Below are 24,260 nucleotides of genomic sequence, written 5' to 3'. Positions count from 1 at the left end.
CCAATGGTGCCCGAGGTCCGGCTCCCAGCTCTAGGCAGAGCCTCCCCCCCTACCTCCCCCCTCATGGTACCCATGGCTTAGGGTGCCAGCCCCAGGCAGAGCCCACCCGCACTCCCCCTGCCTGAAGCACTGGGTTCCGACTCCAGGCAGAAGTCCCCTCCCCACAGTACCTGAGGCTCTGGAGTTAGGTTCCAGGCATGGCCTAGCTCACACACAGTGCCCAAGGATCTGGGCACTGCTCTCCCCACATGTGGTACCTGAGGCTCTGCGGTTAGGCTCCAGGCAGAACCCACCACCACCCATTGGTGCCTGTGGCTCTGCATCCGCCAGCTCGAACCCATTCAACACAGAGAGGCTGGCAATCTGATAAGTTCCATTTTTTCTTTTTTACACAAATATATACAGGGTATTATACACAGCTCAACACAGACACGGTGCCAGTTAGAACACAGCTCCCTCCCCCGGCAGTGCCCCGGGACCGCGCCCAGCAGCCGCACATACAGAGCAACCACAGCCTGCCTGCCACACTGGGGTGAAGGGGGTGGTGCAGATGGGAATAGGCAGCCAAGGGGCCAGCATCCCCACTGCTCCTTAGTCTGGACACAAGCACTTAAGAGCCCTGTGCTTCATTTCTAGCCCGTCCTGGGGGAAATCAATCAAAAGTAAACAATGTGCATTTCAACAGGGAGCTTGGGAGGGGAGGGGAGGGGAGGGGAAGTCTGCCCGAGGAACCCATCGGGCCCACCCTGTCCCAGCCACTACTACAGAAGAACATGATCCAGCCATCAGCTAGCTGCTAAGAATGAGCCAGCATTTGAGCCCTTCATCACTTTGTCTTCCCACATGAAGGAGCAAGTCCTGCTATTGCCTCTGACTCTGGCATTCCTATTAGAGGGGCAGGGTAAAGGAAGGACATCCGGTCTCGGTTCCAAACTGCCTTGGACTTGCTGTGTGACCTTGGGCAAGTCTCTTCCCTGCTGTGCCTCAGTTTCCCCCTCTGTACCATGGGGATGACGATTTTGACTGCCCTCCTGGGAGCAGAGATGGGGAAGGTTGAGGCTTGACTCTTTAGGGTCTATAAAGTGCTTTGAGCTCCCAGCTGGAAGTTGCTAGCAAAGGACCAAGGCAGATTATTACTGCCCTCCCCGGAGCCAGCTCCGACTGGTTCTGATACACTCACTGGGTTCCCAGCGCTGCTCTGGCTGCAGTTAATTGGAGCAGTGTCCACGTAGGGTGTGCAGTCAGGGCTGTGGCCAGCAGTGGCCAATGAATAGAGCAGCAGGGTAAGGGAGGCAAGGGAAAATAAATACAGCTCACCATCAGGGAGGTTTATTTTGTGCTCCTGCTGCTCACTCTGCCTGGCATGCAGCCCCCTGTGCAAATCCAGCCTAGCGTGGGTGTGATGCTAAGGGTCGGGGGGGGGCAGCGTTAGAAATACGCTCAGCAGGCAGTGATGTCCCATGAGAGTCCCACAGCAGCATGTTACACTCACCCATGGGACCAAGTTCACAAGAGGGACCCAACTCTCTCAGGAGCTGGGAGAAGCGGGGTGCCAGAGGCTGCTTCTCACACTGCCTGAGCAATGGGGACGGGGAGCCGCAGCCCTACGCTGGCAGGAACCAAACACACAGGAGGGGCCAGCCAGGGCTCTGTACCTGGGCCAGGGAATCAGGGTCAGCCCCAGCGCCTGTTGGTAGCTGATTCAGTGCCCAGCGCCACTCCATAGCAGTCAAGGAAAGCTGACCCCAGTCCTCCCCCTTGTTGGCCCCGCTGCGCAGACACAGGACAGCATGGGGGGGCGGCGGCAGCTGGGTGTCAGTTTTTTATTTTTAAGGGGGGGGGGTAAAATGTACAAAATAACGCCACTTAAAACAATGCCACAAGCCCCATGGTGAGCTCCCACCACGGCCTGGCTGGGCTCCAGCTACCACAGACGTGAAAAGGCCGTGTGGGCTGGATAGGATATGCGCCCGTGCTAGCCCCTACACTCCCCTCGCCCTGCGAGGGGTCCTCCCACTATCCTTGCCACCCGGATGTGCTCTCCAGCCATTGCTGAGCCAGCGCGGTTTTCACTGGGCGACACCCGCTCTCCGAACTCAGCTAGGTGCTGCCACCAGCATTGGGCTGCGTGGGGGGAAGAGCAGGAGCAGGCCCAGGTTGTTACACTTCCCCCAAACCAGACCGTGGCCCTCACATCCCACAGAGCCAGGGGCTGGGGAAGGGCACTCACAGACTGATGCACATGCGTGTGCGCGACACAGCCATGGGGCAAAGGGCAGCGCAGCGCAAGGGCACTGCTCCTCCTGCAGCTAGGACCAGTGCTGGGTGCTGGGCTCCCAGCTGCCCGCTACTAGCTGGGGTTGCAATACCTTGATTAAAGCTTTTCTTCTTTTAAATCTAATAAATTATTAGTGTTCAAGATTCCAGATGTGGGGGGCACAGAGGAGGCCACTGGAGACCGGAGATTCCCCCCAACATTTGCTGCCTCAAAGCATCCAGGCTTCTACTGTCCCTGGGTCCTCTTCCCCCCAGAATGGGAGCAGCAAGGGTCAAAGTCATCTTCCTCCTCCTCTTCCTTCCCCCTTCCCAGGGTCTCGTTGTCTCAGTAGGTGTTAGAGAAGGTAACTAGTAAGAGCAGGTCCCTTCTCACCCACCCAGACGGGAGTGAGAGGGAGCGGGGCAGGGGCGGAAGCAGGGAATGGAGAATTTGATGCACGGCCCCTTCCCACCCTTGGAATGGGCGTTAGGGCAGTGGCCCGGGCAGGTGGGAGGGGGCAGGGGCTGACATCCTCCTTGCCACACTCCCGGCTCCATTTGGTTCTCTCTCTGTTCAGAGCGGCCGCCCCAGCTCCCGGGACCGCCCTGCCCCTCCTGCCCTCTGGGGTCGCTACTGGTGGATCTCGTTCTCTATCAGGCTGTCCTCACACGACTGGAAATCCGTGTCATTCATGCCATCTGGGTTGATGAGCTCTTCGTCCTGGGACCCCTGCTCCTCGGACTCGGCAGCATCACCCTCTGGAGAGGAATCCTGCAGCACTTGGGCGATGTACTTTTGCTGCGGAGGGGAGACAAGAGACCTGTTAGCGCTGTGCAGGCTGCTGGAAAGCCACAGCAGCACAGTATGGTGGTAAACGCCATGCAGACAGGAGGCTGAGTGCAGGGCATGGTGGGGCTGAAAGGAACTCCTACTGCATGGAATGCACAGGTTTCAGCATGGCATGGGGGCAGAGAGAGGAACTGGATGATTTCAGGGACGCCGCTTGGATGGGAAATGCTAGCAGCAGGGCCCAGGGTGCAGCTCTTGATGTCCCATTACAGGTAACTCCCAGACCTCAGGAAACATCTGAACCCTCCAGGGAGCCAGGGGTGGGAGTAGTGGCGGTCAGGGCTCCTACAAGACTGGAGAGCCTGATATTCAAGTGGTCTGATTTCTTCCCCCACCCCAAGAAGACAGGTGCCCAGCACTTCCTGGCAATCTACCCCTCTAAGATAGCTCAAGCTGGGCACTCACATATTGAGGCCCTTTGGAAAAAAACTTCCCTGCTGTGGGGATGGAGAGCAGCAGGGGATCTAACCTGGAGGGACAAAGCCACCCCATCAGGTGGCTGGAGTTCAGCATAGGGTACGGACACCTGTCTGGCTGCAGGGCCAATGGGAGCAGTCAGAATTCTGCCCTCCTCCGCTTCCCCAATCTGCAGATCAGCCATGTCACCGCAGAACTTTAACAAACAGGGCCTTTGGTAACTGGAGAGTGCGTGGCAGCAAGACTGCGTGGGCTTGGGAAAGGGTGACAAGGCCACGTTAGCTGCAGTGGCCTCTACACATGCACACAGCCATTCCGATGAGGCCTCATCAGGCCTCCCCCGTACACTGGGGTGAATCAGGAGTCAGTGGTCACTCTGCTGGAGGGGAATCCAGCCCTTCCTTTACTAGTCACACACTGTTTGCTCTCAGGACAAATCTCGACAATCAAAGGATTCACAGCCCCACTTCCTTGTCCCCTTTGTGCCATTCAGAGCACCCTGGCATGGGGAAGTCCCCAGTGGGTACAGGACTGGTGTAGCCAGCTCCCGTAGGAGGTGCAGAGAGCCCTGGTATAGGAGATGAAGGAATGAAGGGCATGGCTGGGATGTGTTGCAGACCGACTATCCCCAGGTGGCAAATGCCCTCTTGGAGATCACTGCCAGCTGTCACAGGTCAGAGCAAGTGGCTCTAACTTACGGTTAACTAACTCTAACTTACGGTGGAGATGAGGGCAGAGTCAGGCAGATGTAACCAGCTCCTTGAGGCTCCTTCCCCCGACCCCTGGCAGATCTTAGCTGCAGCAGAGTATCTGGCCTTGGAAATAACTTGATTATACCAGAGCTGGTTTGCTCTGGAGAGATTTAAAGGGGCACCCTCAGGGACTCCAGACCCCAGAGAGCTGGGCAGGAGGGGCAGGGGTTACCCCAAAGTGTTTTCATTCCATTGGATTGCAATGAAAACAGCTGGCGCTGGGATGTGGCGTTCCAGCCCTGCAGCGTTTGCAGCGTGCACTGATGGGCGAGAGCCAGAAAGTGAAATAAAAAGGGGAACTGACCAGTCTGGTTTCATTTTGCCTCTCTCTCAGCTGGGATAAAGGGAACAAACAGCATCAGGGGCACGAAGGGGGAGGGAGAAGACGGACAGTGCAATTCCTCATTTCAACTAGGCGAGGGACATGCGGAAGGGCATTCTCTTCTGAGCCCCGCCTGCACCCCACGGATGCCAGCTGGGCCAGGCCCGGAGTGAGGCCCTCAGACAGAAAGAGACGTGTGCAGCCCCCTTGCCCTGTCCCAAACCGAGAGACGCAGGGCAGCGGGAGAGCTGGTGACTTACAGCGGATTTGGGAGCTGGCGGCACAGCGGCAGGTTGCCCGTTCACTCTCCCGTCCACGGCGTCCACCTCCGTGTGGTCAATCTAGAGGTCAACAGAGTGAAATGGAGACATGGCATGGGGATGGCGGGGCAGCTGGTCCACTGACCCCGTCAAGCCTTCCCTGGGAGCCTTATCTGATCAGGGAACCTGGGCGCACAGGTGATGGCTGGGCTGCGGGGGGCTGAGCGCCCAGCTCAGGGGCAGCTCCATGAGGCTCCTTTTCCAGGAGGCTGGAGAGGGAACAGGCTCATGGGCCAAAGATGAGGCGTGGCAAGGGAGTGTGCCTCCCACTAAGCTTTCCTGCTGCCCACGAGACCAGAGGCGGTGGCCCTGAGATGGGGGAAAGAGCCCTGTCCCAACGACACCCACCTACATGTGAGTGGGGAGGCAGGAGGTACTAGACAAGGCAGCCCATAATGAAGGGGAAAGGCCCTGTGAGGAGCTTCCCTACCAGCCCAACTTGAGGTAACCCCTCATCACATCAGCCACGGTTCCCTCCAACCGGACACTCCCCACCCCCAGTGCCTCCTGGGGCCTCACCTTGTAGTTGTGAGCACTGAGGTATTTGAAGTGTCCGAAGCAGACGTGACACAGGCAGATCACAATGGTGATCACGAGAACCACAAAGGTGAACATGGAGGTGGGGGCCAGGAACCCTGGGCAAGGCAAAGGGTCACAGTCACAGCAGTCGCACACCCAGCATGCAGCTCCGCTGGCTTCACCACCCTCAGAGGCCTCTGGCCCTTTGCCCGATACCCAGGGGGGAAAGGGAGCCCAAACACGTACTCAGCCTGGCTGAGGAGTGCTATCATTCGGCGCCCGCCACTCGCCCCATTAGCTCCCTCCCCTCGCCCCAGGCTTACCTGTGCGCATGGTGGAGAAGAAGAGGAGCCAGAAAAGGCAGAGAATGGGGGCTGCCACCACCTGGTTCACGGCCCCCGAATGGATCTTCTTGTCCAGCTTGGCTGGCAGGTAAGCGTAGTACAGGTTGTACCTGTCAACCAGGTGCTTGAGTAGCATGTACATCAGCCCTGAGAGAGAGAGAGAGAGAGAGACTGAGCGAGAGCAGGGAGGAGCCACTAGGCTCCAGGGTCAGCAGCAGGGGATAGTGGGAGATCAGGGAACGGCTCACAGGTGCCAGCATGCTCTCTCCGCAAGGCTGCTCAGGGCTGGACTTTAGGGAGACGACTCTGAACTCAAGGTGCTGGGACGCTGGAGTGAGTTAGCCAATACTCACATGAAGCCCTCATAATTCTTCCTACCACGCCTACTGGGAAGGCCCTTCTCCAGTGTCCATCCCATCGCTGAAAAGAGTGGTCAGAGTGATGGGAGGAGTTTCACTCCACACAGAGCCACACTTTCCATAAAAGAAAGGATTCATTCAATGGGGCTAAGGGAGGACTTCCCAGCGTGATCTATTTCCATCCTATTTCACACTCCCCATCCCCTCTCTGCCAGGCTGAGCTGCTGTGCCAGGCAGCTGAGCACCCACAGTGACACATGTACTTGCTGTACATGTCATTATTTGTGCCCCTTAGTGCCAGCAGAAGCCAGGGCCACCTAAATATGGCAAAGCATCGAGTGCCACACCAAATAGACTCAGACTCATAGACTTTAGGGTCAGAAGGGACCAATATGATCATCTAGTCTGACCTCCTGCACAAAGCAGGCCACAGAACCCTACCCATTCACTTCTATAACAAACCCCTAACCTATGTCCGAGTTATTGAAGTCTTCAAATTGTGGTTTGAAGACCTCAAGCTGCAGAGAATCCACCAGCAAGTGACCCATGCCCCACGCTGCAGAGGAAGGCGAAAAACCTCCAGGGCCTCTGCCAATCTGCCCCAGAGGAAAATTCCTTCCTGACCCCAAATATGGCGATCAGCTAAACGCTGAGCATGTGGGCAAGACTCACCAGCCAGCACTCAGGAAAGAATTCTCTGCAGTAACTCAGATCCCATCCCATCCAACATCCCATCACAGACCACTGGGCATACTTATCTGCTGATAGTCAAAGATCAATTGCCAAAATTAAGCTATCCCATCATACCATCCCTTCCATAAACTTATCAAGCTTAGTCTTAAAGCCAGATATGTCTTTTGCCCCCACTACTCCCCTTGGAAGGCTGTTCCAGAACTTCACTCCTCTAATGGTTAAGAAACCTTCATCTAATTTCAAGTCTAAACTTCCTAGTGTCCAGTTTATACCCATTTGTTCTTGTGTCTACATTGGTACTAAGCTTAAATAATTCCTCTCCCTCCCTAATATTAATCCCTCTGATATATTTATAAAGAGCAAGCATATCCTCCCTCAGCCTTCTTTTGGCTAGGCTAAACAAGCCAAGCTCTTTGTGACTCCTTTCATAAGGCAGGTTTTCCATTCCTTGGATCATCCTAGTAGCCCGTCTCTGAACCTGTTCCAGTTTGAATTCATCCTTCTTAAACATGGGAGACCAGAACTGCACACAATATTCCAGATGAGGTCTCACCAGTGCCTTATATAATGACACTAACACCTCTTTATCTTTGCTGGAAATACCTTGCCTGATGCATCCTAAAACTGCATTAGCTTTTTTAACGGCCATATCACATTGGCGGCTCATAGTCATCCTGTGATCAACCAATACTCCAAGGTCCTTCTCCTCCTCTGTTGCTTCCAACTGATGTGTCCCCAATGTATATCTAAAATTCTTATTATTAATCCCTAAATGCATGACCTTGCACTTATTACTATTACTCCAGTTTACAAGGTCATCAAGATCTTCCTGTATGATATCCTGGTCCTTCTCTGTGTTAGCAATACCCCCTAGCTTTGTGTCATCCGCAAACTTTATTAGCACATTCCCGCTTTTTGTGCCAAGCTCAGTAATAAAAAGGTTAAATAAGATTGGTCCCAAAACTGATCCTTGAGGAACTCCACTAGTAACCTCCTTCCAGCCTGACAGTTCACCCTTCAGTACGACCCGTTGGAGTCTCCCCTTTAACCAGTTCCTTATCCACCTTTCAATTTTCATATTGATCCCCATCTTTTCCAATTTATCTAATAATTCCCCATGTGGAACCGTGTGAAATGCCTTACTGAAATCGAGGTAAATTAGATCTACTGCATTTCCTTTGTCTAAATAATCTGTCACCTTCTCAAAGAAGGAGATCAGATTGGTTTGGCACGATCTACCTTTAGTAAAACCATGTTGTAATTTGTCCCAATTACCATTGACCTCAATGTCCTTAACTACTTTCTCCTTCAAAAATTTTTCCAAGACCGTCAAACTAACAGGCCTATAGTTACTCGGATCACTTTTTTTCCCTTTCTTAAAGATAGGAACTACGTTAGCAATTCTCCAGTCGTACAGTACAACCCCTGAGTTTACCGATTCATTACAAATTCTTGCTAATGGGCTTGAAATTTCATGTGCCAGTTCCTTTAATATTCTTGGATGAAGATTATCTGGGCCCTCCAATTTTGTCCTATTAAACTGTTCAAGTTTGGCTTCTACCTCAGATGTGGTAATCTCCACCTCCATATCCTCATTCCCGTTTGTCATCCTTCAATTATCCCTAAGCTCCTCATTAGCCTTATTAAAGACTGAGGCAAAGTACTTATTTAGATATTGGGCCATGCCTAGGTTATCTGTAACCCCCATTCCATCCTCCGTGTTTAGCGGTCCCACTTCTTCTTTCGTTGTTTTCTTCTTATTTATATGGCTATAGAACCTTTTACTATTGGTTTTAATTCCCTTTGCAAGGTCCAACTCTACATGGCTTTTAGCCTTTCTCACTTTATCCCTACATGTTCTGACATCACTAAGGTAGCTTTCCTTGCTAATCCCACCCTTCTTCCACTCCGTGTAGGCTTTCTGCTTTTTCTTAATCACCTCTCTGAGATGCTTGCTCATCCAGCTTGGTCTACAACTCCTGCCTATGGTTTTTTTCCCCTTTCTTGGGATGCAGGCTTCTGATAGTTTCTGCAGCTGCGACTTAAAGTAATTCCAGGCCTCCTCCGCATTTAGATCCACAAGTTCTTCAGTCCAATCCACTTCCCTAACTAATTTCCTTAATTCTTTAAAGTTAGCCCTTGAAAAGTCAAAAAGCCTAGTCCCAGATCTATTTTTGTTTATCCTTCCATTTAGTTTGAACTGAATTAGCTCATGATCACTCGAACCAAGGTTGTCCCCTACAACCATTTCTTCTAAGACGTCCTCACTACTCACCAAAACCAGATCTAAAATGGCATCCCCTCTTGTTGGTTCTTCAACTACTTGGTGAAGAAATCCATCTGCTATCACATCCAGAAAAATCTGAGCCCTATTATTCTTGCTAGCACTTGTCCTCCAGTCTATATCTGGGAAGTTAAAGTCTCCCTTGATCACACAATTCCCATTAGTGTTTACTTCATTAAAAACATTAAAGAGGTCTCTATCCATATCCAAATCAGATCACAGCGGTCTGTAGCACACCCCAAGCACTATCTCAGGGGAGGCTCTAGTAGCTTTCTTTCCCAGTGTGATTTTTGCCCAGACAGACTCTGTCTTGTCCATTCCATCACTTCTTATTTCTTTACAGTTAACCTCATCATTGATATACAATGCTACTCCACCACCTTTGCCTTTATTTGTGTCTTTCCTAAACAGCACATAGCCTTCAATACCTGTACTCCAGTCATGACTACTATTCAACCATGTTTCTGTTATCCCTATAATATCCGGTTTCACTTCCTGCACCAGTAGCTCTAGTTCCTCCATTTTGTTACCTAGGCTCCTCGCATTAGTGTACAGACACCTTAATTTTTGCCGTTTGGCTTCACTGACATTCTTTACCCTGTTAGGAACAGACGTTCTATCACCAGCATCACCTGTTAGTCTGGTATCTACACTACCCTTCCTCCTTATGTCAATTCTTCTGTCCACGGCTGTATCCCCTCTTACTTTGTTTTCTTCACTCTCAAGGTTAAATTCAGGCATGGTGATCACCTGGACATCTCCCAACTATCTCCCCCAAATGCCTAGTTTAAAGCTGTCTTAATATTCAACCTCCTGGAACATTAGTATCAGGCAAACCATTAGCACTGACCACTGTCAAGAGGGTCGCACTTGGTTGGCTGAGAACTTCTGGCCTGGCACACCCTTCTAGGCATGAGCTCTGCAAACATGGCCTCACCAAGAAGGTTTCAGGGACCAGAAGACAAGGCCCATGATAATATTGGACAGAGAAGCTTCTCAACCAGCCAAGCGTGGAGCAATATGTAGCTAGATCACCGCTCTCCACCCTCCTCCGCAGACTATGATCTGCCAGCAAACAGAGTGGTTCAGGGACTCCAGCATTAGCTGGACTGGGAAATAGGTCTATTCGCTGCCCCCCACACACATGCACTTGTCACCCCACAGGGACTGCTGCCAGGGCAGCAGGGGGGACATACTGCCAGTTGGGAAAGCGTTCTTTGGGACAAAAGGGTTTTTTGGGCAAGAGACAGAGCAAAAACAGCTGTTATGCAAAGACGACCGAGGCCCTTTCTCTTCCAGCTGGGAAATCTACAGCTCACTGCCCAGCCTGGCAGATGTTCTCACTGCAGTTACCAGGGGCAGCCATCCCCTGAAATAGGGGGAACAGAGAGCCTCCTGGTAGGGAGCAGGGGGATCATCTTGCTTACCTGGTCTGTGCAATACATGGCCAGGTGAAAAACAGCAGCAGGTATGTGGGTGGAGCTTCCAGCTGGTAACTCACTTGTCTCTTCATTGGGAATGCTGGGCACCAAGGAGGTGCGAGATCCATTGTGTGTCTATGTACAGACTGGCTCTCTGAAGGGTCTCATTCACACATACACTCAAATACCAGACCCAGGTGACTGAAACCATGCCACACTAGGACTCTGGGGGTACCATCAACAACTAAATATCAAGGCCCTAAATCTAAGAAATCCCTCAAAATGTATTCAGAGGGACATTTCTAATGACGTTTCTTTGTAATGGTTCACAAAACGGGCTTGGAATGTAAACCCCGGTTAAAGAAGATAAGAAATTGTGTCATAAAAGAATTGTAGCCCTGCTTTCCAAACTCCCCTCCCCAAACAGATTAAGGGATAACATCTACTGACTTATAACAATGAAATGCAAGTATGCAGGATGGCTAACTGGTCACATTAAAAGCGTGGCTAGTTCTAGGTTAAGGATTTGTAACTCTGGACAGTGAATGAGCACAGACGAGGTAACACTTAGGCCAAGACCTTGGTGGCATAAGTGTGGTTTTGCCAGTTCTTCTTTTACATAGAATTGCTGATCTGCTTAAAATGATGTTACTGCTGACAGAACACAGGTACGTACTGTGCTGGAAGTTTTGAGGTAAAAAGAGAGAAACCTGTGACAACAAAAAAAATGTCTTCATGGGAAGACACAGGGCAGGATGACATAAAATGACATGACCCAGAAACGGCAAAACCAAACAGGAAAAATGCTGAAGCTGGGTAATTAAGGCCTGTGCAGAAGTAACGTCTGGGTTATCCCAAACCCAAAGGGCTAATGTGTTAAAAGCCAACTGAATAAAAATTGAAGTGATCTGTAACGTAGAAATGTATGAAAGACCTACGAGAACATGGGTCCACCCTGGAGAAACACCGTGGCAGAAACTAAAGGAGGGAACTGAAGGACCCCTCCAAGGGATGAGCAAAGGCAATGACTACCATGGAAGGTGGCAGGATTTCCCAGTGCCCCACAATGTGGTAACTTGGGCCCATTTACCAATTCTGTCTTGTCTGTTATTAATTGTCTGGCATAAATGTATATTGACGCTATAAGTGACAATAATTGTCTGAAATTGTACAAATAAAGGTGAAAATTGATTAAGTCTAAGTCGGGTGGACTCGTGACTCAGTTTCCCAACTTTTTACCCTCACTAGGATAATGCCTCCAATCCCACCCTGCAGATGGGGCTCCCCCACTGGAGGCAATGAAAGACACCACCTCCCTCCTGCCTTTGGCTGCAAGGCCTTCCATGCGCAGCGAGGCAGAGGGGCTCTGGAGCACGTACCAAATGGGACGATGATGGGGCACGTGATGCTGTAGGTCATGACCACGGTGAAGACGCACATCATCCAGGCATAGGCGGCTCCAAACTGGAATTCATACGCTTGGTGCTATGGGAGGAAGCAGAGAGCGCATCAGTATGACACAGAGAGCTCCCCACTGCCCTGGTAGTGGAAAGCATGTGTGTATGCACGGGAGCGTGTGTACTGCTCTGTCCGCGTGCATGTCTGTTCAGGCTCTCTGCGGATGGGCCTGTCTGTGAGTGCACACATGGCAGCACCACATGGACTTGCCTTAAGGAGAGCTGTGGGAATCCCCCGCTCTCCCCAGGCTCTCCGGCTACAGCTCTGATCTTCCTGATGCGATACCTGCTAGCAGGCTGTTTCCTTAATCACTAGTCAATGTACACCTATGCGTGAGCATGTGTCTGAATGTGCAGCTTGCACAGGTACAGACTCACGGGTGCACGCTTGCACAAACCTACAACTACAAGAACACACCCAGTTTGTTCACCAGGGGCCTGTCGTGCATCGGGTGCTTGGGGCAGGTCTCCGAGCTTGGCAGCAAACATGCCCAGGATCTGCTAGGGGAGATGGGGTTGGCTCCACCACGTACCCGCTTGACGTTCCTCCGCTCAGCGGCTGAGCGGGCCAGGCAGAGGCGGATCATGTACATGAGCAGGCCGGGGATGCGCAGTAGGTCCATGGCGTTCCCGATGAAGGCAGAGGCGATGACATAGTTCACAAAAAAGGCCCCGTTATCAGGCAAGAAGACACACCTGGAGGGGGGAGGAGAGCAAGACAGGCAGGTAATGCTTCTTAACCTGGCCACAGACATGGAAGGGCATAAGGGCAGAGAGGAAGCTGGCCAGGGCTGGCACCGCCACGGTCACTGTTCCGCCTCTTCCTCCTAACATTCTAATTTCTAGGAAGCTGGTGTGTTTTACCACTAACAGGCCAGTCTCACCACGTTTCCCACCAGAAATAAATCTGGCTAGGAAGAACCAGTTCAACATCTCTAGAAGCAGCTTTGGCTTCGGAAGACCTCCCAGGTGCTTAGGCCCCCTCTTTCAGCAGGAGGCACTGGATGGAACGGGGCAGGAGCACTGGCTGTCTGGGGAACTCTCCAGCTATGCCAGTCCCAGGCGCTCCCAGCAGGAGGTACTGGATGGAACAGGGCAGGAGCACAGGCTGTGAGGCGAGTTCCCCCCAAACTCCAGTCCCAGCAGGAGTCACAATTACAAAAACAGGCTTTCCCCACTCCCTGGTTTCAGATACCACTTACTCAAATCGCACTGCGGCCTCAGCCAGGAATTTTTTGTCAAACAGCCAGCGGAAAAACACATCCAGACTAGGGAGAACAATTAAAAACAAAGAGTCTAGTGTGAATATATAAACGTTTGGAGATCAAGGAGCACAAGCTGTATGCACACATGGTCATGACCCATCTCAGGAGCTGGAACAACAGCTGCTGTGAATACACAGTAATCTTGGAACACTGCTGCACTCAGACACGTGTATCTGTGAGAGAGTGCTGCCGTCCTCCCCTTTCTAGTCTTCAGGACAGTATGTATAGAGAAGGAAATCTTTAGTATATGGTGCAACTACTGGGAAAGAGGGCTCAGACTGTGCTGGGCTGTCTGTGTCTGCCATCCATCCCATGTGCATCACTGTACCTGTACTTCCTCACTCAATTCTGCAGGGGAGTTAGCAGAAACATCTGCTGCAATTCTCTGCTGACCCTGGGGGGAATTATGCCGGGGCCTTAAATGTTTGCTTTAAAGGAAAACTGCACTAAAATAGGAAGTAGTTTCCACTCATTTGAACCAATATAAAAAATGACTAAAACATTTGACATTATATTATGTATATAAAAATGAAAGATGAAATAAGGACACAGTGATATTGTCAGTCTGAGGATTCATATCAAGACTGGAAGAGCAGAATGGTAGGGAACGGCAGACAATTTCTACAGCTCTTTTTAGTGCAAACACAGAGAGAGAGAGAGAGAGAGAGAGAGAGAGAGAGAGAGAAGAAAAAAAAAACATATAAAATGTGCCCTAACAAGAGCTGTGGGAATATTTTGCTGTCTCTGGCTGCAGCGCTGATCTTCCTGCCCCCTGACACATCAGTGGCTTGTGTCTTATGACCCTGAAGTCTAATTAATTTTTTTTAAAAATGGATTTAAAGTAGTTTCAGGCCCCACTCCCTGCATCACAATTTTCTTGTTTTTTAAAACATTTCTCTCTCTGCTGGATGAAAGAGCCACACAAACAGGTGAACCCCGCCTATGCAACGGAAACAGTGAAACTGACTAGCTCCAAAGGCCCAGATCCTAACATCAGTGAGAGTTCGGTGCCCTAATCCCTTTGAGGACCTGAACCAGCATGCCCTCAAACACACACAATAAACAAGCAGAGAAAAAAATCCTTGTTCTTTCTTTTAATTCTATTAGGTTTAAGCCCAAATTTTGCAGCCTATGACCTTGTATGCGCTTATTTGCAGAGCCAGTAAAGGATTCTCAGTCAGAAGCATGATTATTTTAACTGATAGGCTCCTTTTCAAGTGGGAGCCCCCTGGGGTCACACAGCTACTCAGCTGGTATCAGTGGAGACTCAGATACAGCATCAGATATTTTCAGATACTCCTGGGGCACTTCACACTCTCCCTCATTCCCTCTTCATGTCAGTGCAGCCTGGGCTCTGAGGCCTCCAGTGCGGAGGACCTGTCCTAGCAGCAGACAGCTGGTGGGACACCATTAGGGGTGGCTTTGTGAGTGCTGCCATGGAACACTGGCATGAGGATTTGGGAAGTGGGTTCAGGAGAAAGGCTGAAAGAGTGACGCCTCATTGCAACATGTGGGGAGGCTGGCTGCATCCTGCCCCCACCTGGCTAAAATGGGGAATTGGCTGGTTTCGTACAAATGTGCTTATTTAATAGGTTTGTTGTAAGGGGCCAACTGAACAGGATCTAAGCCCTGTTCAACCGGAGAGAGATTACAAAGCTTCCACAGAATTAAAAGGGCCAACCCCATTGCTCCTCAGGCAACTGCCACCATTCCAAGCTCCAGGGCAACAATTCCCTACGTGCAGAGGGAAGGAAACAGAGAAGAGCCAGATGGGTGTGAGGGCTGTCTCCCCAGTGATACAGGACAATGCACTTGGCCAAGGCCATCCTCAGCCCAGTGCTTCATGTGGTGCTGGGTCTCCAGACCTGCCTTCGTTTCCTCCTCACTCACCTGCTCAGGCCCAGCGAAGGCAGCAGCAAGACCATGAAGATGAGGAAGGTGTAGCACTTGTGCATGGTAGTCCTGTTCTCTCCAGACCTGTGGGCACAGGGGAGGCCATTAGCAAGTGGACTGGGAGCCTCCCGGTGGGCGATCACACCAGTCTAGCGATCAATCTCAAGTACTTACAATGCACCTTCTAGGCCCCTTTGGTACTGATTTGTCCATTGTACTTTACTATTATTATTGTTAATTATGTGTATTGCAGTAGCACCTAGGAGCCCATCAAGGACCAGCCCCTCGCTGTGCTGGGCATTGAACAAACACAGAAGAAAAAGATGGTCCCAGGACATGTGAAGAGCAAATGAGTACAACAGATAGATAAGTGGAGGATTGCTGGCATATCTGAGGGCTCATAAGCTGTAATGTCTTTACCCTCGGCAGTGCTGTTATCCCCATGCTCCAGAGGGGGACAGACTTGCCTAAGGTCACACAGGAAATCTGTAACAGAGCAGGGAATTGACCATGGTTCCCTAAACCGCAGGCAGGCACTCTAACCACTGAATAATCCTTCCCCTCACCTAGTATATCCCCTTCAGCCCCAGCACCTCCAACCCTCCAGGGGCTCCTCCTGAATCAGCACAGGAGTGAATGCAGACACCATCATGCCTGGTGCTTTACAGACAGTCACTGAGGCCTAGTCTACACCAGAAAAGATTTGCTGGTGTAGTTGTAATGGTAAAGCTCTCCCCTAGGGTAGACACATCTTATACTGGCTAAAACGTGCTTTTGTCTGTATAGCTTATACTGGTTCACCTTATTTCACACTTTTGTCACTATAGAACCATCACCCCCAGCCAACGCTGCACTACTGGCACATACTTCGAGTGTAGACTTGGGTCTAACTCACCATCACAGATCTCCAGCGGGGGCTGGGATCATTCTCCGATTTGGACAGTTGAGGAAAGTGAGGCCCAGGGAAGGGATATGACTTGCCCAAAGTCACACCCGGCTGCAATTAGACCTCTGGATTTCCAGGCTGCCAGCCCTATGCTCAGACCACTAGAGATGCTGATCGCAGGACTGCAGCTCGAACAGGCTGAGCCATGTGACCTAACAACATGCGATCAGGGCAGCAGGGTCTGACACAGCAAATATTTTGGCTCATGAATACATAATGGTAACAATCATATGCATAAACACACAATGCCTGCCAACCATCTGGAGCCCACAGAGCTTAACAGACTGTGCATATTGCAATCAGTTCATCCACTCACTGAAGTGCAGCCACCTCTGAGGTGGGGTCCAGCATCTGATTAACAGCTGCAAAGCACAGCACCCCTACAGTTTATGCCAGGAAATGAAATTACAGGTGGATCTTAGGTGGAAGGAATGGGACAAGCAGGCCAAAGATGACTGCTCTTGTGCAGGGTGTTGAGAGCACACAGCTGGCAGTAGTGCTCAGGCTGAGAGCGGGTGCTGACTGTCCTTACCTGGTCCAGTGAGCTTCGAAGAAGGCGGAGTAATACACGATGGTTGGCAGCAGAGCAGAGAAGCACCACAACAGCAGGGTGGGGAAGAACTGGGTGATGATGGGGTTCTGGGAAGGCAAAGGACACATTGTTCACTGCAGTCAATGCAAATCTGGAGGCTGGGCACATGGGGGAGGGCAGCGGGCTAACCTGCTGCATCACCAGTGGCAGAGGACAAGAGCAGCCAGCAGAACTGAGCATGACTCCGCCCCTTTGGGGACTGTATCAATAGGGGCACTTTCCTCAACCTGGGAATCCTGGATGGGAAACTGCAGCACCTCTGCCTTATCCCCTGGTGAGAAGCGAAAGTCTGGGAGTTGTACAGGGCGGGGAAATGAGGCACCAGCCCAGGCCCTGCTCTGGGACTCATTTGTCTCCATGTAGGGATCTGTCAGGGTGCAGCTACTCCGATTGTCGGGCTGGGGATTTTCCTAAGTGTAGAGGCAGCCTAATGCAATCACTGTATGCCCTATAGTTTTCCTTCGCTCTCATAACTCTTTGGTCCCTTGGCACATCAGCTGAGTGTTTTCTTGCTCTCCATTATGGTAGGGACAGCCAGGATTTCCTCCCACTTGCCATGCATGCAAAACTGAGCGCTGGCTGCTGGCTGAAGAGCCTGGTAGTCCCTGGGGAGAGTGGGGATTGCCTGTTTGCCCAGGTTCTGACAAGAGAGGGATTCTCAAGGCCTCTTGTAGGGTCCCAGGCAGAATCCTTGGCCACTCACGTCTCTCCTGCAAATGCAGCCACCTCCAACACTCTGGCTCCAACAACATGTTCTCCGTTCTACTCCAACAGGCTCTGTAGTGCCGCAGCTCAGGAGGTGGGACAGGGAGTCTGGCAGCTTTCTGCCCTCATGTAACAGAGCAGTGCCCACACTGCAGTGATGTAGACAAGGCTCTCCCCTCCCCACATAGGAGCACTTGAGACATGTAGGGACCTTGCTCAGCCTGATGGGGCCAGGCCTAGCCCGTCTAGATAGGTGAGGTGGAGGGACCAGTGCACATTCGTGACCCACCCCCACCTCCCCAGGGCTGTTCCATTCTGTGCCACAGGATGGGACAGGAGGAAGCGGAGGGCTCCTCATTCTTGCACTTGTCCCCCTGGCAGGCCTTACATTCAGATACTCCACGGGCTTGGTGACGTTGAATTTATCCATGGTGGTGATGATGATGGCGGGAGTGGTTAGGAAGAAGAGGAGGAGGAAGAGGATGACGTTGATAACCAGGCAGCGGATCCACCAGATGAAACCCCGGATGGAGAGGTGTTCCCTGGGGGGAGACAGGGTGCGGAAGCCAGTCAGGAGGGGATCATGGGGGAGGCAGAGGGGAGCCAGAGACATTGGTCTGTGCTGGGCAGAGCCCAGGACATTAACTCTTCAAAGGCTTGAATCCCCTTTAGAGCCACCCAGATCCCACTGCTCCCCATTCTGAGTCAGACCCATGGTCCAGCTAAGCTGTGACCCTACACCTAGATGTTTCAGAGGAAGCTAATCCCTCCAGCCAGCTGTCTGGGCCTGTCACTGGGGATGCTCCCTCTTCTGAGCCCCCAGCTGCCAAGGGCACTCCTGGACTAGGCCCACAGCCCTGACGGTACCTTCCCTTTACCAGGCTGTTCGTGCCTCTCTAGCCCTGCTGCGCGGCCTGCTCACCAGTAAATGTTCTGTGGGTCGGGGGCATAGGTCACGGTCCAGTTGGAGATATGGAGGGACTCGCTGCAGGAAGAGGCCCGGGGCTCCCCATGGCACACACACCCCTGGCACTTGCACACGTTGAAGTCTTTGAGGATTCTGGAAGCAACAGGAAGAGGGAGAGAGAGAGAGAGAGAGAACAGGGAGGCTGAGCCCAGGCTATCAGGAGGGGATCCTGGGCATTGTTTCTAGCCCCTCACATGCCTGCTTGCAAATGACAGTGACTCTCCCTCCCATCCCCTCCCTAGTCCCATGGTGGGCCCCTTGTGCTCACATGGCCGTAATGGTCTCGTTGTGGAAGGTGACAAAGGCCATCCCCAGAGGCTTCTCGTTCACCTTCTCCTTCTCCCGCTTGTAGTCATCCTTCAGCTTCTCCTCCAGCTTGGTGTAATACTCGATGGCCTCCACCTGGACACACGGACGCGGATCAGAGTCGAGAGCCATGCAACCCCACCAGGCTGCTGCCCTCTCGGGCCCCAGGCCGGTCGCGCCCCCAGAGGGCATGGTGACACCGCTCCTCCCCTGTGCTATGGCCAGCGGTGGAGGGCACAACCGGGCTAATCCGGACCAACCGCTTGGTGCATCAACTCCACTTGGTATTAGGATTGCAAGAATCAGAGTTAAAGAGGCAAACAGGTGGGAGCTGGGATTAGGGGGCTGTTTAGCAAGGAGCAGCAGGGACAGTAACAACGGAGGAAAATGAGCTTCCTCTCCTTGGAGGTCCCCAGAGATGCTAAGGGCAGACAAGAGGACAGCAACATGCTGGTAAGCCAGGATTTGGTGGCCGAGCCCTCCTCTATATGGCGGCTGGGAGCAGCATGGGGGCAGTCTCCCAGCACCCCCAAGCCACTCATGCTACTGCCTAGTGCCCTTCCACCCCTGCCCCCGCACCTCCTCACAGCCCTTGATGACACAGCAGCACAGGTGGCCACAGGGCTTGGGGTTGATCATCGACGAGGCGTTCTCCTTGGTCTTCAGGTTGGTGAAATAGATTTTCCCACGTTCTGCTTTTTTCCTGCAAGAGGAGGAGGCGGGAGGGGAAGCAGAGGCTCAGACAGGCCCTTCCCCCTGCAGTGACTACCACGGGGCAACAAGCAGGGAGAGAGTGTGTGAGAATGCAGGGAGGGTGCTGGCAGAGAGCCCAGGGAGTCTGGGGGACGGATCAGACATGAGCGTGGGGGGCAGGGGTTCTCTCTGCGTATGTGAATCTCGTATATATATATTTTTTAAGAAGGTTCCCACTCGGCTGAAGCAGAGGCTGCTGGGATTTCATTACACCAGGGTGAATAATCAGGGCCTCTAGGAGTGTGTAACTAATTCCCCTCCCTCGCCGGGTGGAAGCACAGCTGCACAGTCCAAAGGTGGGGTTACATCACTAATGACGTCACGGACACTTAAGGCACCACGCTGGGGTGTGGGACAATCCCAGGTTCACTGTGTGACTACAGCAAGTCACTGCCCCTGGGCCTCAGTTCTGATCCTTCCTGGCCTCACAGAGCGGCTGAGAGTCAAATCCGTTATGATCTATGCGGTTCAGACACTGTGGTTGTGGTGCGGGCCATACAAGCAGATTGATAACCCCAGAGCAGCCCAGGTAATTCAGCTCTGCCCTACTCCACTCTTCCATGCCCCCAATACCAATGCTTAATGTTTCCTCAAAGTCCTGGGCTTCTCACACACAGCTCTGCCGAAACCCCCTTTGCCCTGACCTGCAGCCCCCCAGCTATCCCAGCCCTGGACTCCTCAAGCAGAGTCTATCACTTGAGTCAAACAGTCCCCAATTCCTTAGCTGTTCAGTGGTGCAGACAGGGCCTAGGTAAGGACTAGCCCGAGACCACCCCATGCATTTTTTTGGTGACCTGTTCTCTGTAACCCTCCTGTTGCAGAGTCTCACCCTAGATGCATCCCGTGTGCTATCTGCAACACTCCTGGTCTAGGCCTGTTGGAGGGCCCCCCATCTATACCCACCCCTGACTTTACCTCTCTGTATCAAGGAACATCAACCTGGCCACGTTGTAGCAGGGCCGCGCCTCCAGCACAGTGCAGTTGGAATACGCCTCCCTGTGGACAGGAAACAACCCCACGCTCATTAGCGATGAGGTGGAAAGCAGCACTTCAAACAAATCCTCCAGCAGCTGGTGGGATTGGTGGGTGGGAGCTGTGCTGGGTGGGTGGAGGGAAATCGCCCACGCACTCTGCTCTTATGGAGGAATGAGGTGGGAAGGAGAGTGCCTGCTTGTAAAGCCGTGCTCTTGGGCTCCTCTTCAGTCCTTTGCCCCTAGAAGAACCAGGGTCTCATTGTGGGGCTTCTAAAATCAGATGGTGGTGGGAGTCCTCTACTGTCGGAGAGGGTCTGGGTGTACCTCGGCCACCCCCCCCCCCACTCCATCGTCTCCCTTGACATCCCTTGGCTTGGTTCTGCCTAGAGGGATCTCTGCAGGGGAAGAGTTGGCACTGAAGGGTTCAGCATTCCCTCTCCCCTAAGAGCTGGGACTAGGGCTGCTTTCCGTATTGATTTTTTGACAAAAACCCAAAACATCTGAAACCCAAAACCACTCAATTCAGAAATGCCCTTATAGTGCCTCACGGGAGTTGTAGTTTTGGTGCCTTATGCCCACATTCTCGTCTACGAACCAGGCTCCCCGTTGGACTACATCACTCACGATGCATCATGGGAGATGTAGTCAAGCCCATGTAAAAGATTGTAGGTATGAGGCACTTGAACTACAACTCCCATGAAACAATGCTTAAAAAAATTTATTAAATTTTTATAGTTTTTAATTGTTTGCCAAAAAGTTCAATTTTTCTGCAGAGTAAAAATAGTAGCTCAAGCTGGGACCCAGCATGCATGTACAGACTCACTCAAAATGCTTCTTGATCTTCTCCGACTCAGCATATTTTGAGATCCCGTTAATGAACAGAGTTCGCTTCACCTGGAAGAGACAAAGGGGCCAGGGGAGGGGAGGGCAGTATGGGAACCCAAACTAGGGCAGCACAGGACACCAGGCTGTGACCAAGGGGTAAAGCCACATCAGGGTTAATGTCAGGCGACTGGCTCACTTTTTCCTGGCAGTGCCCAGGATCCCACATTTACCAGGTGGTCTCCCATCCCCCACTGGCTGGCATGGGTGCAACCCGACACATAGCCAACATTGGCTCCAGCCCAGGTTCTGTCCTGGTGAGACGGTTCTAACAACAGCTGCCCGAGCAGAGATGGGGTGGGGGCATTAACCGTAGGTGGCGAGGTGGCTTTCAGTGGGGGAACCTAGAACATACCAAGCAGAGGCAGTGCCTAGTGGGAAGGGACAGGAGATTGCATACTCGCCGCTGCAGCTCAACTCACCCAGTGGGGGCCCTGGAGACCCTCGGACTGTTACAGTTGTGTCACGGGTGAGGTGCGGGCAAGAACCCTGCATGGGGAGTCACTCCCAGCATGAACGGGGAGGCATGGCTGGGGTGGCAGAGAGAGGGAGGCTGGAAGAGCAAAGAACCCTGGTCGGAGGCCACGCCAGCCTTACCAAGTCATCCTCTTTGTAGCGCATCTTGGAGGTGTGCCGACGCATGCTGTACACCGTCAGCAACAAGTACAGGAAGGCAAAGGACGTGTGCAACCACAGCAGGTTATTTCTGTTACCAGAGAGACACCACTCAGCTAAGGCCACCTGGTCGGTGCAGTGAACCCACCCTCATCTTGTGCCTGGCCAGTCAGCCAACGTGAGTTACCCTGCTCCCTCCAGGGCCAGGCTGCCAGCCAAGGGCACTGCACCTGGGGACAGTCCAACTGGCTGGCATGGTACATGCATGCTGAAAGGCTGTTACCCAGCGCAGGGCTCAGTGGTGGCATCCCAGAGGCTGCTCCGGGGTTTTTGTTCTGGAGACAGTGGCTGGGAGCTAGCTCTGCAGAGTGAATGAGCTGGGACAGCCTCCCGAGCCTTCCTGGGGCAGCTCCCCTCTGTGGCTCCACCTGAAACACTCCAAGGGCCCCGCTCCGCTCCCTCCTCGACGTACCCAGAATTCAGGTTAGCAATCGTCGTTCTCCCAAAGCTGTAGGGGTTGTTCTCTGCAGAGAGAGAGACAGACAGACACCTTTAATTCAGTCCAGAGGCTAATGGTTTGGGGTGCCTGGGCTGGGGAGACATCGGGCAGGGCAGGGCTGCTCTGGAAAATAGAGTCACCCTGCAAGCCCCGTGAAATGCTAAAGGGTCAAAGGTTAAGTTTCTGGGCTCCAGTTTTCCTGGCTGAGTTGCAAGGGGGAGAGGGCTCAGCAAAACTCACCTCCTCACCAAGAGTAAAGCCACTCCCTCTCCCCACAACAACCTCCCTGCCAGCAGGCACTTCCAGCTGCTACTGTAAGGCCAGGGCAGGAAGCGATGCTCCCTCACCTCAAGAGACCATGGGCTGACCAGCCCCTGCCGCCAGGACTCTTGCTCGGCTGCTGTGAGCAGGGCTGGCTAATTCTCTTCCAAAGGTGGGAAGGGAAGAGGGCCAGCAAGAGCCCACCCTCCCCCCACTCACCTAGCAGGTCCCCTGAGAAGTTCACGGGCAGCACGATGCCCACGGAGAGCACGCCCACAGCCACCAGCAGCCCTATGATGTGCCGCTGGAAGGAGAGATAATGGACTGCGTCGGCCCCGCACTTATCCCGGATCTCATCGTCCCTGGCAAGGACACAAAGGCGGTGAGGCATTACCTAATAAGGGCACGGGGCCAAATCCCAATAGCCCTTCGGTGCCCAGCGCCAGGGGCACCCGTATAGGTCACGCTCGGCGACTTAAGCACCCGGAGCACTAGCCCCTCACACCAGAGCTTAAGGAGTTCTAATGACACTATCGCTTAGAGGAGCTGCGGAGCCCTCAGTCCTAGCCCAGGGAGCGGCCAGTTAGGGACCTCAGCACCTTGCAGTCTGGCCTTGCACACGAATCCACTAGCCAACATCCACCTGCTGCAACTGCTCCCAGCACCTGCAGGATGAGGATGCGAGGCTCACTTGTGGCAGCCTGCCAGGCAGCTGTGCCCACGCAATCCACTATCACCTAAACCCCTGCGAGATCCCTATCTGCCAGAGGGGGTAATGGCGCCAACCCCACAGACTTTAAGACAGCCGTTGGGAGGCGCAGTTCCCAGATGTGCGCTAGCTCGGCTCCAGCGAGCGTGTGGCCGCAGCGGGCTAGCGGCATGTGTACATTCCCAGGGGCCAGGTGAGCTAGCACTTGGGTGGCTGGTCCAAGCCACTGCCCGTGCTGTTGCAGCCACACTCCTGTTTTTAGGCACTAGCTCAAGCAGATCTCATGCATCCATCTAGCCGCAATGGGGACCATGCCTGCATAGACGTACTCTTAGTCTCTTTGTGTACCAATTCCTCAGCTGTAAAACAGAACAGTCCTTCCTTTGTCTGCCTTTTCTAGCTGGCCTGTAAGCTCTGTGGGGCGGGGGCTGTCTCCTACTGCACGCTTGTACAGCACCTAGTGCAAGGGGGCTTTGAGCCCAGGTGGGGCTTCCAGATGCTATGGCAAGCAACGAACAACCACACAGTGACAGGTCTCCACTGCCCGCACTGGTCTCTGGGCCCTGGCAGTGGCTAAGCTCTAGAACCAACACTTGGATTCAAGGGCCACTTACTTTATCCTGAAGATGGCTGTCAGCCAGGAGCAGAAGCCCTGTGTGGAGAGACAATGGGAGCCCCAGGTTACTGAGGGTTCTCTCAGTCCTACTCCCCCTTGGTAGAGCCCAAGGAGACCAGCCTTACTGCTCTCTTCTCCCCAGACAATATAAGGCTCCTCTTCCCTGTTTTCCCCAGGCCCAGTGGTTACCCCTGCCACGAAAGGGAAGCTAAAAGGGCACACAGACCACAAATGCCCAGGTATGTAGGACCCCGTCACAAGTTCTCCCGACACATCAGTCGCT

At 52.8% G+C, this 24,260-nt stretch overlaps 1 protein-coding gene across 3 annotated transcripts in view; it reads right to left on the bottom strand.

The window, feature by feature from the left end:
* Nucleotides 1–355: 355 nt before the first annotated feature.
* TMEM63B (transmembrane protein 63B) overlaps nucleotides 356–24,260 on the bottom strand; it is a 94,860-nt gene continuing 70,955 nt past the window's right edge. For all 3 annotated transcript variants that reach the window (XM_030557201.1, XM_030557200.1, XM_030557202.1), the window contains 19 exons: nucleotides 23,976–24,013; nucleotides 22,872–23,014; nucleotides 22,365–22,416; nucleotides 21,875–21,983; nucleotides 21,219–21,289; nucleotides 20,337–20,417; nucleotides 19,248–19,371; nucleotides 18,631–18,764; nucleotides 18,318–18,455; nucleotides 17,784–17,937; nucleotides 16,631–16,737; nucleotides 15,150–15,236; nucleotides 13,197–13,262; nucleotides 12,528–12,690; nucleotides 11,917–12,022; nucleotides 5,760–5,927; nucleotides 5,437–5,552; nucleotides 4,858–4,938; nucleotides 356–3,055 (listed from right to left, as the gene is read on the bottom strand). In XM_030557201.1, the coding sequence (XP_030413061.1) occupies nucleotides 2,888–3,055; nucleotides 4,858–4,938; nucleotides 5,437–5,552; nucleotides 5,760–5,927; nucleotides 11,917–12,022; nucleotides 12,528–12,690; nucleotides 13,197–13,262; nucleotides 15,150–15,236; nucleotides 16,631–16,737; nucleotides 17,784–17,937; nucleotides 18,318–18,455; nucleotides 18,631–18,764; nucleotides 19,248–19,371; nucleotides 20,337–20,417; nucleotides 21,219–21,289; nucleotides 21,875–21,983; nucleotides 22,365–22,416; nucleotides 22,872–23,014; nucleotides 23,976–24,013 (2,106 nt within the window). In that variant the 3' untranslated portion in view covers nucleotides 356–2,887. The remainder of the gene's footprint in view (nucleotides 3,056–4,857; nucleotides 4,939–5,436; nucleotides 5,553–5,759; nucleotides 5,928–11,916; nucleotides 12,023–12,527; nucleotides 12,691–13,196; nucleotides 13,263–15,149; nucleotides 15,237–16,630; nucleotides 16,738–17,783; nucleotides 17,938–18,317; nucleotides 18,456–18,630; nucleotides 18,765–19,247; nucleotides 19,372–20,336; nucleotides 20,418–21,218; nucleotides 21,290–21,874; nucleotides 21,984–22,364; nucleotides 22,417–22,871; nucleotides 23,015–23,975; nucleotides 24,014–24,260) is intronic.

The sequence above is a fragment of the Gopherus evgoodei genome, chromosome 3 (genome assembly GCF_007399415.2).
Source record: "Gopherus evgoodei ecotype Sinaloan lineage chromosome 3, rGopEvg1_v1.p, whole genome shotgun sequence".
Lineage (NCBI taxonomy): Eukaryota > Metazoa > Chordata > Testudines > Testudinidae > Gopherus > Gopherus evgoodei.
Note: the sequence above shows the minus strand (reverse complement) of the source record. Positions and strands in the feature narration are given on the sequence as shown.